Here is a 14,019-nt window from a genome sequence, read left to right as displayed (position 1 = left end):
ATTAAATGTTTTCAACTTTCACCACAAAGTTTTCCCTAAGGACGTTTTCATTGCCAGAATGCCTGCTGATCACCTACTACACACTGGATCAGCAGTGTCATCTCATGGACAAGCAGCAGTTTGTCTTACCTGGCACTGTACTCATGGGCAGGCTTCATCTTTTAAAAAGTGAGAGGAAGGTGTAGGCTCTTGTTGGGGAGTAATAGTCATACTGCTGTCTCCTCAAAAATAATTTTTCGAGTCCCCCAGTTCTCATACTACATTAGAAAAAACTTACTACTCCATTTGTGGCAGAGAGTTCATAGGATCTGTAAGCAGTTCTGGAAAACTTGCACAGAAGTGGCCTGTCTACAGAAAATCAACACAGCTGATGCAGGAGTTCACATAGAACAAAGATGCAGATAACTTCAAAGGGCAAGTAGGACAATATCTGCAATGCTACTGCAAGTGACACTATACTGAAAAGATGTTATAGAGATTAACAGCTTGAGGCATCCCTGGCCTCTTAGTTTTACTTATCATTTCCAGAACTGTAAATCCACACATCCCTAGAAATTTTGTTCTGTTCTGATAAGGAAATGAGGACAAATGAAGTCTTCAAAGTACACTATCCACCACTTAGTACAATTTATACTTCAAACTGTACTTAATTGATCTTCCCATCACCTTTCAGGCTCACAACAGAGATGCATCTTTCCAACTATTGAAAAGCATGATGCAACTGACTGCATTGCAGATGCTAAGCTTTTCTTCAAGACCTCTTCTTTGGATCCTTAAAACTGCCTTTGGCATCAGCAGAACTCTTCTTGGACACTGACTGTATATTCACTCCACAGTAACCAGGAACCTCTTTTGAGGCCTAATTTTAAAAAAAGATAGTTCTGAAGAACTCTAAAGCATTACCGTTTGAAAACTGTGTGAGCTGCATGCTGCCATGCTATCAGTATCTTCAAATACTCACCCCAGAATATTAGTGACCAGAAAATTCTTAGCAATATTGAATCAGAGAAAAGTTGCATTCTTTCCCTGGGAACAGAAGGTAGCAGCATGCCTGCCCAATAAAAGCATTTTAAGAATGTAACTAAGAGTCTTAACAATTTAAGGGAAAATGGTCTTAAAATGTAACTGTCAGCTGCTGTGGTTAGTCTGGCACTAGGAATTGTTGCTAGATGCTCTATCAAGGTCAAAAGCTAAGTCACTCATTGACACTTCAGCAGGAATCCCCCACCATCTGAGCTGCAACAGATTGTTAGTTGGCCATCAAGAATGTAGCTATTAGGATTCTTCCCAGGCACAGGCTACCAGTAAGGACTCCAAAACAGCCCTTGATTATTAACCCATGAAACAAATATACCCGTATACACAAGCATGTATAAAGATGAAAAAGATCAACCTAAAAGGTGTTAATGCTTATTACTTCAAAGACTATGTCTTTAACAGCATACCTTAGGAAAGTTCTTGCCTGCATTAAATGTGGTGTAACCAGCAAAAAGTCATCTATGAGACGTATTAGGACTCTGTAATCAAGAAGAAACTCATGTTAGATTTTTTTATATGTAATCCTTTCAAATTTTTGTCATACTCTTCATAGCAACAATGTGCCCATTTTAATTCACAAGTAGGTAGAGGCCAATATGATCTCCAGAGTCTCATGAAGAAATTCTCAGTTCTGCTTCTTTCCTAAAAACAAATGGGAAAAAAAAAACCAAAGGAAGAAAGCAAAGGAGCTGGCTACATGAAACATGACAGACTCCATAGTAGCTTCTTGGATGCAGGGTTTTACACTTTTCCAAGGGAGAATTTGCAGTATCTTTATCCACAGGACAAGAAAAGGAGGTGTAATACCAGGTACACAAGCAGATACAAGATTCTTGAGGTGCTCTAACTCTGTATCTTTGTTTACCATGTAATAACTTCGTTTGTGAAGCTATAACTTAAATGTAAAACAGACTACTGTCTACCACTGTAAAGGCTGGAATTTTCTTTTTCAACAGAATTCAGGTCCCAAGCATGCCCATATTTTTCTGATAAATCCTGCCTAGCAGATCATAGAGAGGAAACTCTGGAGATGATCTAGTCTCCTCTTCAAAACAGGAGTACTGCCATCACTATAATCAGATCAGCTGCACCTTTGCCTAGCCAAGCCAATAGCCAGGCTATTTTTTTGACTTAAAGGCCAAACGAAACTATCCAAATCACTCAAACAGACACCTAAGTAACATTGTAAAATCTGCTCTATATAAAAACAGCTGCTACATTAAAGAGTGCATTCTTCTCAATCAGTTTAATTATTTCAGTACATATAAACAACATCCTTTGAAAGCAAAACAGCTGTTTAGACTTGTGTCATGGTTTGAGCCCAGAGGGCAAGTGAGCACCACAGTCACTCACTCACTCACTCACCCCTTCCCCCCCTCAGGAACGGGAAGGAGAAAATGTAACAAAAGGCTCGGGAATCGAGGTAAGCACTGGGAGGGATCACTCACACATGACAGACATGGGCAAAAGACAGACTCAACTGGGGAAGAAAAAGAACATCAATGTAATTCAGACACTAACAACACTTAACAGAGTAGGACAGTGAGAATCATTACCACATCTTAAAAACAGCTTTCCTCCCACCCCTCCCTTCTTCCCAGGCTCAGCTTTGCTCTTGATTTCTCTACCTCCTCCCCGTCAGTGGCGCAGGGGACGTGAAATGGGGGATGCAGTCAGTCCAGCTGCTCCTTCCTCTTCAGGAGGACTCCTCGCATTCTTCCCCTGCTCCAGCGTGGGGTCCTTCTCATGGGAGACAGTTCACAAACTTCTCCAACGTGAGTCCTACCCACGGGCTGCAGATCTTCACAAACTTCTCCAATGTGGGTCCCTCCCATGGGCTGCAGTTCTCCCAGCAACAGACTGCTCCAGTGCGGGCTTCCCTCAGAGTCCTGGCCTTCAGCCACAGCCACCTGCTGGGGTCCTCCACAGGCTGCAGGTGGGCATCTGCTCCACTGGTGACCTCCATGGGCTGCAGGGGGACAGCCTTACCTCTCACCACGGGCTGCAGGGGAGTGTCTGCTCTGGCACACCTCCCCCCCGCCCCCTCCTCCTCCTCCCTTATTCCACTGACCTTGGTGTTTGCAGAGGTGTCCTCCTTACAACTCCAACTCCTATTCCCATGTTGCCCTTCTTAAATATGTTATCACAGAGGCGCAGCCACCATCACTAATTGGCCCAGCCTTGGTGCAAAGACTGATGCAACTTGGGAGCCGGAGGAACTTCGAGAAGCTTCTCTCAGGGACCACCGCTTTAGCCCCCTCCCCTGCTGCCAAAAGCCGCCGTCACACACACAAGCCCAGCACAACTTGTATCATCACAGCATCCTGAAGCCTATGAGAACTCTACTACTTTTGTAGGGAAATGTTTAAAATTCTGAGGCTTTCCATTACCCAGTGAGGCTCCCAAGAAGAGACACCAGGCAGATGTACTTATCTGGAGTACCCCTACACACTTCTCAGTTTCTTTTTTCTTTTTTATGACAGAATTCACGGCAATGGAGGAAGATGTGTGAACACAGAGAAGCTTCGGGGTCCAGCTCATGCCTAAAGACCCTAATCTGGGATTCCTATGGAGGTAAAAGGGACCCCAAAGTTTTTACAGCTAATAAAGAGGTAGAGCTTTTATCAGGCTAGCTTTCTGTCAAGCTCCTAAGAAGCAAGTATGAACAGGACACAAAGACTTAGAAGATGCATGAAGAGCCACACACGGCTTCAAACAAGAACCAACATGTCTTGTAAAAAAAATGCAATAAAGCTGTGACCTTGATAAAATGTTAAGATTTACAGACAGTGGATTGGAAAGTCTTCAGGCAGAAGCCTGAAGTATCAGAAAGCCTGTAACAAGCATCCCATCTTGCTGAGGACAAAAGACTACAGACATTGTGGGAATGAGTGTGGGAGAACCATAAACTTCTTAGATGCACAAGAGCAGCTTCTCAGACTCTTTATAGCAACCCTAAATACTATGCTCTTTGTAAGAACAAGTTTCCTACCCACAGATTTGGGAAAGCTTCTTTTCAGCACTTTTCTTCCCAATCTTATGACAAACAGGGAAATTCCCCTACAAAACAACCACAGTGACACCGAAGCTGCCGAGATGTTTGTGTGCACCACACTCCTAATGCAGAGTTGGAAATCCTTGAAATTAAAAATTAAACTTCAGAGAAAATGTCTAACATATATACTATATATGATGCATTACTATAACAGAGCACAGAACAGGGTACCCCTACCCATCCTGCTGTACTCCGCAGAGCAATTTGTTTTCCATGTCTCCATAGCATAAGCTGCAAAGTAGGGTTGACAAAATGGAGCCTTGTGGAATTCCACAGCACTGTAAGTAGTACCTAGTAAAGAATAAAAGAAAAAAAAAAAATCTAAACATGCAACAATGTTCCAATAGCCATTATACATTTACTTATTTTTTCAAGTACAACATTTATGTTTCAATAAGAAATATGCTACATGCTTGCTAGTTAGCCTTACTTAAAATTCTTTGTTCTTTCCTCTAAGAATCTAAATGTTTCCAGAAGTTTTAAGTTAAACAGTGGAAAAAAAAAAAAACCTAATACGCATATTCCTCTCTTCTTAACAAACTCCAGTAGACAACTGTCATTAAATGAAAGAAATTTTATAACTGATCTCAAACCACAATGCCTCCCTCCTCCTTCAGCTGCAGAGCCATGCTTCATTTAAGTTTTGTAATTCTTTGTTACACCTTACACAGCGTCAAAAGAAGTGTTCTTGTAAGAGAAACAAAGTGTACCGGACAAATCTTCCAAACTATAATTTACCTATTTATTTATTTATAATTATTATCCAAACAGGCCCTAGCAGGAGCCCACTAAAATCTGACAAACTGAAGCTCATACTGTACATCTACATCAGGAATTAAATTCAGCTGGATTTTGAGATGGAACACTTCCAACTTTTCTCGGAAAAGCAGACATCCACATTAAATTCAAATATAATGTTCACCACTATCAAATCTTGCTAAGTTTTCTGGAAAAAAGCTCTTTCAGCAGCACAAGTCATAATAAAAATATTTAACTAAGAAATAATTTAAATAAATAATTTAAATTGAGGTGTTTATTCTTTGTTTGTACTTGCATGTCATGATCTGGCCAAGGAAAAATATTTTCTTGGGGTTTTGTTTTTGGTTTGTTTTGTTTTCCACAAATATATATCACTTTAAGGCAATTTCTGATGGCTTAGTCCAATAGAGCATGTGATTTGGTTTTACACATCCCAGTTATATACTGTAAATCACATTTATTTCCTCATTTAACTACTCAGGCATAAAGCTATTTTACTTCTAATTAGGAGAAACCACTACATCGTGTGAAATGCTAACCCTTACTATTTATAATTATACTCAACCTCCCCGCCCCGGCTTGAAAAGTTCACTGAAGTTGTCAGCTGTCATTTTGCAAAAGAGTAAAATCTTGATTTGTTTCTCATGGCTTCAAAGAACTCATATATGCATAGCCAGGGGGAAGTTCATTAATACTTCCTGTATCTCATTACTTGCATAAAGCCAGTAAGACCACACATAGTAACAGTAACGTATCACATCTAGATATGATATCGAAGACAGAGTTCCCCGTTACCTTGTGGTTTTTTCTATGCTGTCAGCAACAGAATGAGTATGCCTCACAAAACCCAAGGGAATTATTTTCACAACACTTCTCTGAAGAAGTAGTGAGATATATCATAATGTCCATTTTCCTATTACTACATGAATGGCTTAGTGAAACCGAAGAGAATGAAATTACGCAGCTGGACACCAGAGCCACACACTACATTCTAGCAGTGATCTTTACCTGTGTTTTGAGTCATCTGCAAATTTTTCTAGCAGTAATTTTACATTTTTCCAGACTTTTGATAAATATATCAAATGTTATTAAAATATTCTTTCTAGATCCCCAGCTCAACAACCAGCATTTTTCTCAAAACATCAAGTGAATGGTGACTAACTGTGATGGCTTTTTGAGAACCATCAGTTAAAGAGTGTATTCATTTACTAAACTTATGTGCAGTTTGGGGATTTTTTTTTGAACAAATGAGAATGAGCTACTTAAAAGGGGCACACTCATTCCAAGACAAACAGTATTGGCTGAAAAAAAGCTGTGACTGAATTTAAGTGTAAAGTTGGCTTTGTCAGGGTGTGCTTTCTTTAAATCCAATAAGCTTTCATTAAACATACTGATGTTGGTTAGCCCTTATTAACATCATGCCACGTCACATTCTCATGTTCCTGCCAAAGGGAGTGTAAGCATCAATGCTAGAAAAACCTATAAATGCTCTTCTATTTGCTTCCTTGAAAGCTTTCCTCCCCCTCACTCAATCCTGTGAGATTAAGTATTTTAAAATAAAAGTATTTTTTCAAGAGCAAGAAGCTATTAATTATAATATACCTCATTCTGAATTTACAAATAAAGATCATGTAAGTACTTGCTTTCTAGACATGATAAACATTTGCCACCTAGAGGCAAAATATAAATACTAGATAAGTATCTAGCAACACAAGAAGAAATGTGCATTACTGCCCTCTATAACATCTGATTCCTAATTCTGGAGTTGCCAATAATTTTAATTTCTATTGTTATTACCTTTTATTTTTATTGTAACTTGCCAAATAGCATGGTCATGCAGAAAAGGTTTAATTTTGCACTACAGGGAAATGACTAAGACTTTTGCATGATTGTTTGGGTGTTACCTTGCTTTTGTTCACCACTATGGATCCCAACATTTGAAAATATTTTTCTTTTGAACTACCATCTGCAGTTTTAAATGAAGGAGGTTACATATTTATAGAAGAATGCATTCTGTGTATAGTTAACATCATCCAGGTGGGAAAGAGACATTTTATTCAATATAAATCTGATTCCAACTCTTCATGCTTTTATGAAGCTTAAACTGATACACAGATTTCAAATTAACATGAAATAAAAAACTTTAAAAGACAGCTAGCAAAAATCCTGAGCCAATTAAAAGTATCCTGCTTAACAGAAAAAAAAACACCAACCAAAAAAACCAAACACACTACTGAAAGAAAAACTAACTTCTTTTTTACCTGTTCCCAATCTCCAGGATGTTGTTATGTATCATTTGAAGAAAAAAAGTAAACAGGCTGGAACTTGTCTCATTAAAAGTTAAGCTCTAGAAATGGGGCAAAAGAAAACAAGATTTGTACTTTAGAAATGTACTGAAACTAAAAATACAGTATAAACTTAAAAGATACACAGAAACCTTTACGAAAAGTGATACTGTAGTAGGTCAAAACTCTAAGGTAAGAAAAAACCCATCTAAACCCAAGATCTGAATATACACAGTAAAAAGGTGCTCACATCCAACAAGTGAATGGTGCAGTTCTTTTTTTATTTTGCTTTAGGAGAAAAGCAGTTTTGATTGGTGTTACATGGGAAAATAGTCAAATAGAACATTTAAAATGACTTAAGTGCCGGTATATTATATTGGATCATTACGATGTATGAGACCTCGCTCTTTTGACCACTTTTTATCCCACAGGACAATTTCTTTAGCTGTCATGTTCTTTACGATTCCCCAAGTATAGATACACTCACTTGCCAGTTCTGCTGCAAAACACATTCTTTGTCACACTTTACCAATGATTCCATGTGTGACTGTCCACCCAATATTTATGAAGCTTTTTATGTTAAAAACTGTGTAGTAAAAAATTCATTTAGAGCAGTTTAAATGACTTTGACAATGACTTCATGAGAATTAAAGCAAAATTACTTCCTATTTGCATAGATTAGACATGAGACAAATGCACCCAGCTTTTGATAGAGCCATGCGAGATCATGGTTATTTGTACTGAAAAGCTAACGTGATGTACCTGTGGTACAGACACCCAGGCTGCCATGATACTTTTCTCAGAATACTTTTCTTTTTAAAGTAATGACACACACACACACAAAGTGTTTTCAAATGTAAAATATTTTGAAATAGAATGCTGCTGTTCATGTAATATCTAGCATAGTTATCTAAATCAGATGCCCACTGGAAAAAAGAACAAAACAAAACCTACATACACATCATCAGACACCCAGCTAGTTTTCATTTTCATCCATGTACTAATTAGGCTCGCTGCACTTTGTAGGATCCTGGAATTGCGCACCACCCACACTGTATATGCTACTCCTATGTCCATAGATGTACAAGATCATTTTACTTGTATATTAGAAGCATAAATTACTCTGTGAGAAAGTCTTCCACTGGCAAGTTTAGGGGAAGAAAAAAAAAATCTAACGAGGAAGTAGGCCATGACAAAATACCTGTCTGGTCATCTGATGCTCTGGAATCTTGTAGGTTGTTATCATGGAACACCATGATGTCAAGCAATAAAGTATTAAGAAATTGAGCATATCACCTACTTCTATGACTTTCTCTGTCATGCTCCTTGCACAGAAGGAAGTCTTGGGAACAAACATTTGGAATTAGTACAGTTCTCTGCAGCACAAGAATTAAAACAACAGAAGGATGCTTGCTTCTTGTAACAAACCATCAGTTAGAGTAAATTTAAAATACATATAATTTCTAACCATACTTTAATTCACTGAAAGTGAGAAATCTCTTCAAAACAAAAAATCCAAAGAGTTGATCTTCTTTGTGTTGCATTTTAACTCATCTACAGAAGAGTTCATTCTTATCAACCTTGGCAGGTAATCATTAAAATAAGCAAACTGTGTAGTCTGCTATTCAAGATGCCACATCTATTTCCTTAGCTACTTAGCTTAGAGTACATTTCGCTCATTCTTACTTCTGTACATTTTGGAGATAGCAAGTGTTGAAGCCCTTCTTTACTAGGTAGTTAATTTCTCACTTGAGAACTGCTGCAAACAATGAAATTAAGACAGGAAAAAGAAACACTGGTTAAAATGTAAGTTTGAGACAACAATGAGAAAATCTGGGAAAAGTCTAGGACATTTTGTCAGATTTCTTGCCTGGTGCACTCCTTCCACTGAACACTGAGAGCCTGTTACAAAAAAAATCAAAGAAAACATGACAAAAATCTTTCTACAGGAGGTGCTGGGTAACTAGAAGAGAGGTGGTGTCATCAAATAATATGTACATTCAGTTAAAAAACCCCAATCTTTCTCCAATTCTTCTGTAGCTTTCTTTTTCAGTCCCAATATTTACCTGTTCAACTACTATTGCATTTTGCAATGAGGCATTCTCCTGAAGCTGGGACACAAACTGCTTCATGTCTGGCATGAAATCCTTGAAAGTAGAAACCTGTATATTGAGTGTAAAGAAATAAATGACAAAAGCAATAGAAAATTCAGTACCAGACTCTTTTATTCAGTGAAGGACAAAGGGCCAGCCTTACCGCATTATTTTAATCCAACAATTCTGCTATTGTTAAAATGAAATATCTCCCTCACGTATCTCTACTTCCACAATACGTTTATCTTTATTCTTACTAATGCTGAGTAAAAAGTACAAAGTAAAAAAAAAAAAGCTTTGCTACCTCTGGAAAATATCCAACACTATTAAAAAAGGTTTTATAAGTAACTGCCTAATTCAAATTGTGACTAAAAAAAGCTATAAAAAAAATATTCCTCGGACCAAAATACATCTACAGCAACAAATAGAAGAAAACAGCAATTCATACATGTCTCCTATAGAACCTCCTGGCTTTTCCACTTGTGGTAATCATAATCACGGCATAGCGCCGTATGCAGTAGACAGTTCTTTTCTCAGGGTTTAAGATCCGTGAAATCACTTCCACAAGTTTATTGTGAGGAATGGTATCATAAGCCCTGGACACATCAGCCTGAAATAGAAGAAATATTTTCCATTATGTATTCATCAGTATCACTGTAAACACTGTGGTAGTATGAAGAAAGTATTGTTGTAGTATGTAAATGAGGCTGAAGAATAAATCACATAGGAGTGAAATTATTGCATCATTCAGTCCAAATTTGTGACAAAACAAAAACTCATTGCCTATCTGCAAAACTCTTCCTCACTCATCAATGAGTTTTCCCTTACGAGGTATAACCAAACCATCAGTTTTAGCACAATTCTTGCTATTAACAGATGATATCATATGCAACCTTAAATCTAACACTGAACCTTTGAATCACTTAACTATAGTTCATTGCTGATATTTTCATATGTTTAAATGTTTTAAGAAACCTTCCTCTCCATATGATAATGGAGGTGACACCTTAAGACTTTTGGAAAGCAGCAAACCCAGATGTTTTAGCTTTCCTAAACCTCATATTGCAATCTTAACTCTGCTTTTATAAATTGTCACAGTCAAAATTCAAAACCTTCTGAAGAAGCAACCATCTTAGGAGAACTACGTCAATGATGTGATTCTTTGGCTTGAAAGATAACCAATCACTGAAAGTAATTTCAGGACAGGATGACAACTGACATATGAGACCACAGGAAAGGAATCCCACTGTAATATATATAAATCTGTGTAATTTGCATACACCTGTATAAATCTCCTCAATTCAAAGCTATGAATTGAGCTCAAACACAAAAGGTTGCCTGCTAGACATAACTGAAAAACACAAGTGTTCAGAAGAAACTCCTTCAAATAGTGGGATATGACAAGCACTGATTTTTTTCAAGTGGGAGAAGAAACTTGTTGGAGAGACACTAGAGTTCAAGTGTTCATTTTCAATAGAAATTAATGACACTGAGATAGAAGAGACCTATTTTTTAAAAGATGTTGAATTTATCCAAATGCACATAGCAAGATTTTTCTGGTTTTCCTTTGGGAAGACAGCCCTAAAAGCACATCTGAGTTTATATCTTTGTCCCATTTTTATACCCTAGAAAATGTAACTGCAAAAATGTACTGTATATGCAGAAGCAAGAGCTGCTACCTGAGAGAAAGATGGACAGAAAAATATTCAAGTAAAGGAAGTGCTACTGCAGGGACATCTTTCCCCTCAAAAAAACAACCAACCCACTACCCCAAAAAAACAACTGGAGTCTGTGTTAGGTATGCACAAAAGTTTATTCTGAAGAATAAATAATTATGCAGTCAGATCACAGCTATTACAGCTATGAAAGTATCTGCACAAGTTGACTCTGAAAAGTTAGTTTGGATATGTAATTAAAAAGACATACCTTTACATAGTAGAAATGAGGAATTTCACCATCTGATTCAAGAACCTTTGTAACAAACTTCTTCCACATCTTGTAGATATCATCTTTCCCAAACACTGAAGAGCCAATAAAACTGGTGTTTATAGTCCGTTCATAATTTAACACACTAAATAGATTTTTCAGTCGAGTGTTGTAGTGATGCATCTAAAGAGACCAAAGAAAATCATCTTAAAGTACGTCGGAACAGATTAAATTCTGTGCAATACAGAGATTTCACACTGAGATTAACTACGAGATTAAATTTATACATTTACTATGTTATTTTGGTCAACTGCAGTTTTCAAAAAGCCTGAATATAGCTGTAGTAACTACTTGGAAGCAATAAAACAGCCTCAGGGATTTATTGGGGGTTTTTGTACATTTAAATCCCATAGAAAACGTTTTTTTTCTGTACTTGACTCCTGGAAATCAAGGTGTAATAGTTAAGGAGATAAATAGGTGGACTCCAGAAAATAAAACAGTCACCAATTGGAAGGTAACTTCTTAAATATCATTCATTCTCTCTCCTGGAGGTTATCCCCACAACAAGAACAGCAAAAAGAACATGTGCCTGGAGACTTAAGGTAAACTCCAAGTGCACCATCAGTTGAGCCTCTGGAGGTACTTTATGCAAGTACGTTAGCAAAGATTTAACTCTCAGCTATGGGAATAGTAAAGTACACCAGAGTGGCAGTGAAGTCATGCACGCTGATTAGCTCAGTAAACACCTTAAGGAAAAAAAAAGTATTGACAGACCTGGCAACAAAGAATGTTGAGAGGCACACTACCGAAGAAAATACACAAACTGCACATGTAGAGTAGTTATGAATCAGTTTAGAACTTCAGAGAAATCCTCCAAAAGGTACACACAGAATATAAAAGCGCTCTTACTCTCAATGCTAGTATTGTGATCATGATACGGATACACTGAAACTACTAATTATGGAAGCATTCCAATTAATCTGAAAACATTCCTTTTTGCATGGAAAAATCAATTACAGTGAAAAGCTGGCAAAATTAAAGCACACCAAAAATGTTTAGTGTACTACTGCCACTGCCTCCAAAACAACTTGATCTAACTTCACTGTTTTACATAAGCAATTATGTTCACTCATTGGCTGATCTTGCAAAATGTTTTTGACCAGTTTATAAAACAAAGATTTCCAAAAATTAAGATGCTTTCCTGAATTATTGTAGTGGTATCTTTTCTGTTACAGGCCAAGCTCCTAAGAAAAACAGTCAAAAGGGTAGAGATGTAGCTCAAAGTTAAATAGAAGCAGAAAGATCAAAGTAATCATCAGTAGAAAAGTTCCTCCTTTCCTTCCTAATGAGCGTATCCCAGGATGATTCACCTTTTCACAGGCTTTCACCTTTTCACAAAGCTGATGGCCATATGGATGTTAGCAGGTGAGTCAATAAAAGAAAATTGAGACTGGCTTCAAACCCAGTTTGAACGAGACCTGAGAAACCTGGAGTCGCAGTAATCACAGTAGCTCCTCATTCTCATGTTAGAAGGAATTCCCTTGAGCCTCTTAATTCCTCAGAACAGGTGTAATCCACAGAGTTGTTAACATTTTTGCAAAACCTAAAGATCTGCTGGAATCTCTGCAGAATGCAGTAAAAGACTGTAAGCTCTCAGACAAATCAGATCTTTTAGAACCCTGCTGCCTCCCAGTGCTTTGAGTTGCCCATCAAAAATAAATAATAATAAAAAAATACCGGTTCAAATGAAAAAGGAAGAAGGATGTAAAGCAAATTTGTAAAACCTTTGAAACAAAACAAAACCTACACTGATTTGAGGATAAATTCACAGAACTGGTCTCATTTCACCATGTCTTTTGCAGCAAAATTTGAGAGCTGCCCAAGAAGATGGTTTGCTGGATATTTGGGAGATTAGCTCTGGCAATGCATCTGGATACATTCCAGCACTGAGCTACAGAAGCTGGCCAAGACCACCCCTATAATTCCAAACTGGCTTCCAAATTCCAAAACCTGGAATATTGTCAGACAGAAAGAACTGCAGGATCATCTTCATTCTACAATTTAAATGCTAGGAGGAAAGTGGAGAGCAGAGACAAGCTGGATATGGTACAGGATAAAAAACTGGAACAGAGTGCAGGATAAAAGGCCATGACGCAAACAAACTGAGTAGCCATGCAGGTTTTGGAAAAAAAACAAAACAAAACATCACTTCCATTTGGTTGGAAGCCCTAAACTGATAAGATGATTGTTTTGCAGTGGATACTTTTCTCTGTCTCAGTCTACTACCACCTTTTCTTTCATGGATACAGGAAAATCATTAGCTATGCTTTGTGACTGGTTTACACAGATGAGGTCTGTCTAACAGCTGAAGACATTAGTGCCCTCAGGCATCTGTCAGCACTCTCCAACAGAAGTCTATCACTCCCACTTTTCAGTAGATACAGATATTCCCTCTCAGCTCCAGGGCAGACAGATTAGCTCAAATCACTTGACCAGCTACCTTGCTTGACTTCAAACCTTCCTCTTTTTCAATATATTCATGTCATCCTTTATGCCAGATCTGTTACAGGAGCAATAGCACCTTTAAAGCACTGCAGCTATTTCCAAATTAACTGTGTGCATACTCCCAAATCTGACAGTCTGATTGTCACAAAAACTATGAAGAAGTAACACTTCAGAACAGCTTTTAGTTGATGCCCTGTAAATCTGGCCTGGGATCACATACTGAACAGTAAGTACTAAGAAGCCACTGACCTCTCACCCATTTGGGGAACATTCAATCTTGTGCACTAAATGGGACTCAGCCTTAAGGAAAAACAATTAATGCAGTCATGTAAGATAGTGAAACTGAGTTCCCACTATG

The 14,019-nt window shown here is 37.8% G+C and overlaps 1 protein-coding gene across 1 annotated transcript in view; it reads right to left on the bottom strand.

The window, feature by feature from the left end:
* Nucleotides 1-14,019, bottom strand: part of TERT (telomerase reverse transcriptase) — a 36,238-nt gene that overhangs the window by 10,535 nt on the left and 11,684 nt on the right. The window contains exons 5-10 of the mRNA XM_074824409.1: nucleotides 11,157-11,339; nucleotides 9,679-9,840; nucleotides 9,204-9,299; nucleotides 7,114-7,199; nucleotides 4,271-4,384; nucleotides 1,446-1,517 (exon numbers count right to left, since the gene is read on the bottom strand). Of these exons, the coding sequence (XP_074680510.1) occupies nucleotides 1,446-1,517; nucleotides 4,271-4,384; nucleotides 7,114-7,199; nucleotides 9,204-9,299; nucleotides 9,679-9,840; nucleotides 11,157-11,339 (713 nt within the window). The remainder of the gene's footprint in view (nucleotides 1-1,445; nucleotides 1,518-4,270; nucleotides 4,385-7,113; nucleotides 7,200-9,203; nucleotides 9,300-9,678; nucleotides 9,841-11,156; nucleotides 11,340-14,019) is intronic.

Source organism: Strix aluco, chromosome 1 (assembly GCF_031877795.1).
Source record: "Strix aluco isolate bStrAlu1 chromosome 1, bStrAlu1.hap1, whole genome shotgun sequence".
NCBI lineage: Eukaryota > Metazoa > Chordata > Aves > Strigiformes > Strigidae > Strix > Strix aluco.
This window is presented reverse-complemented; position numbering and strand designations above follow the sequence as displayed.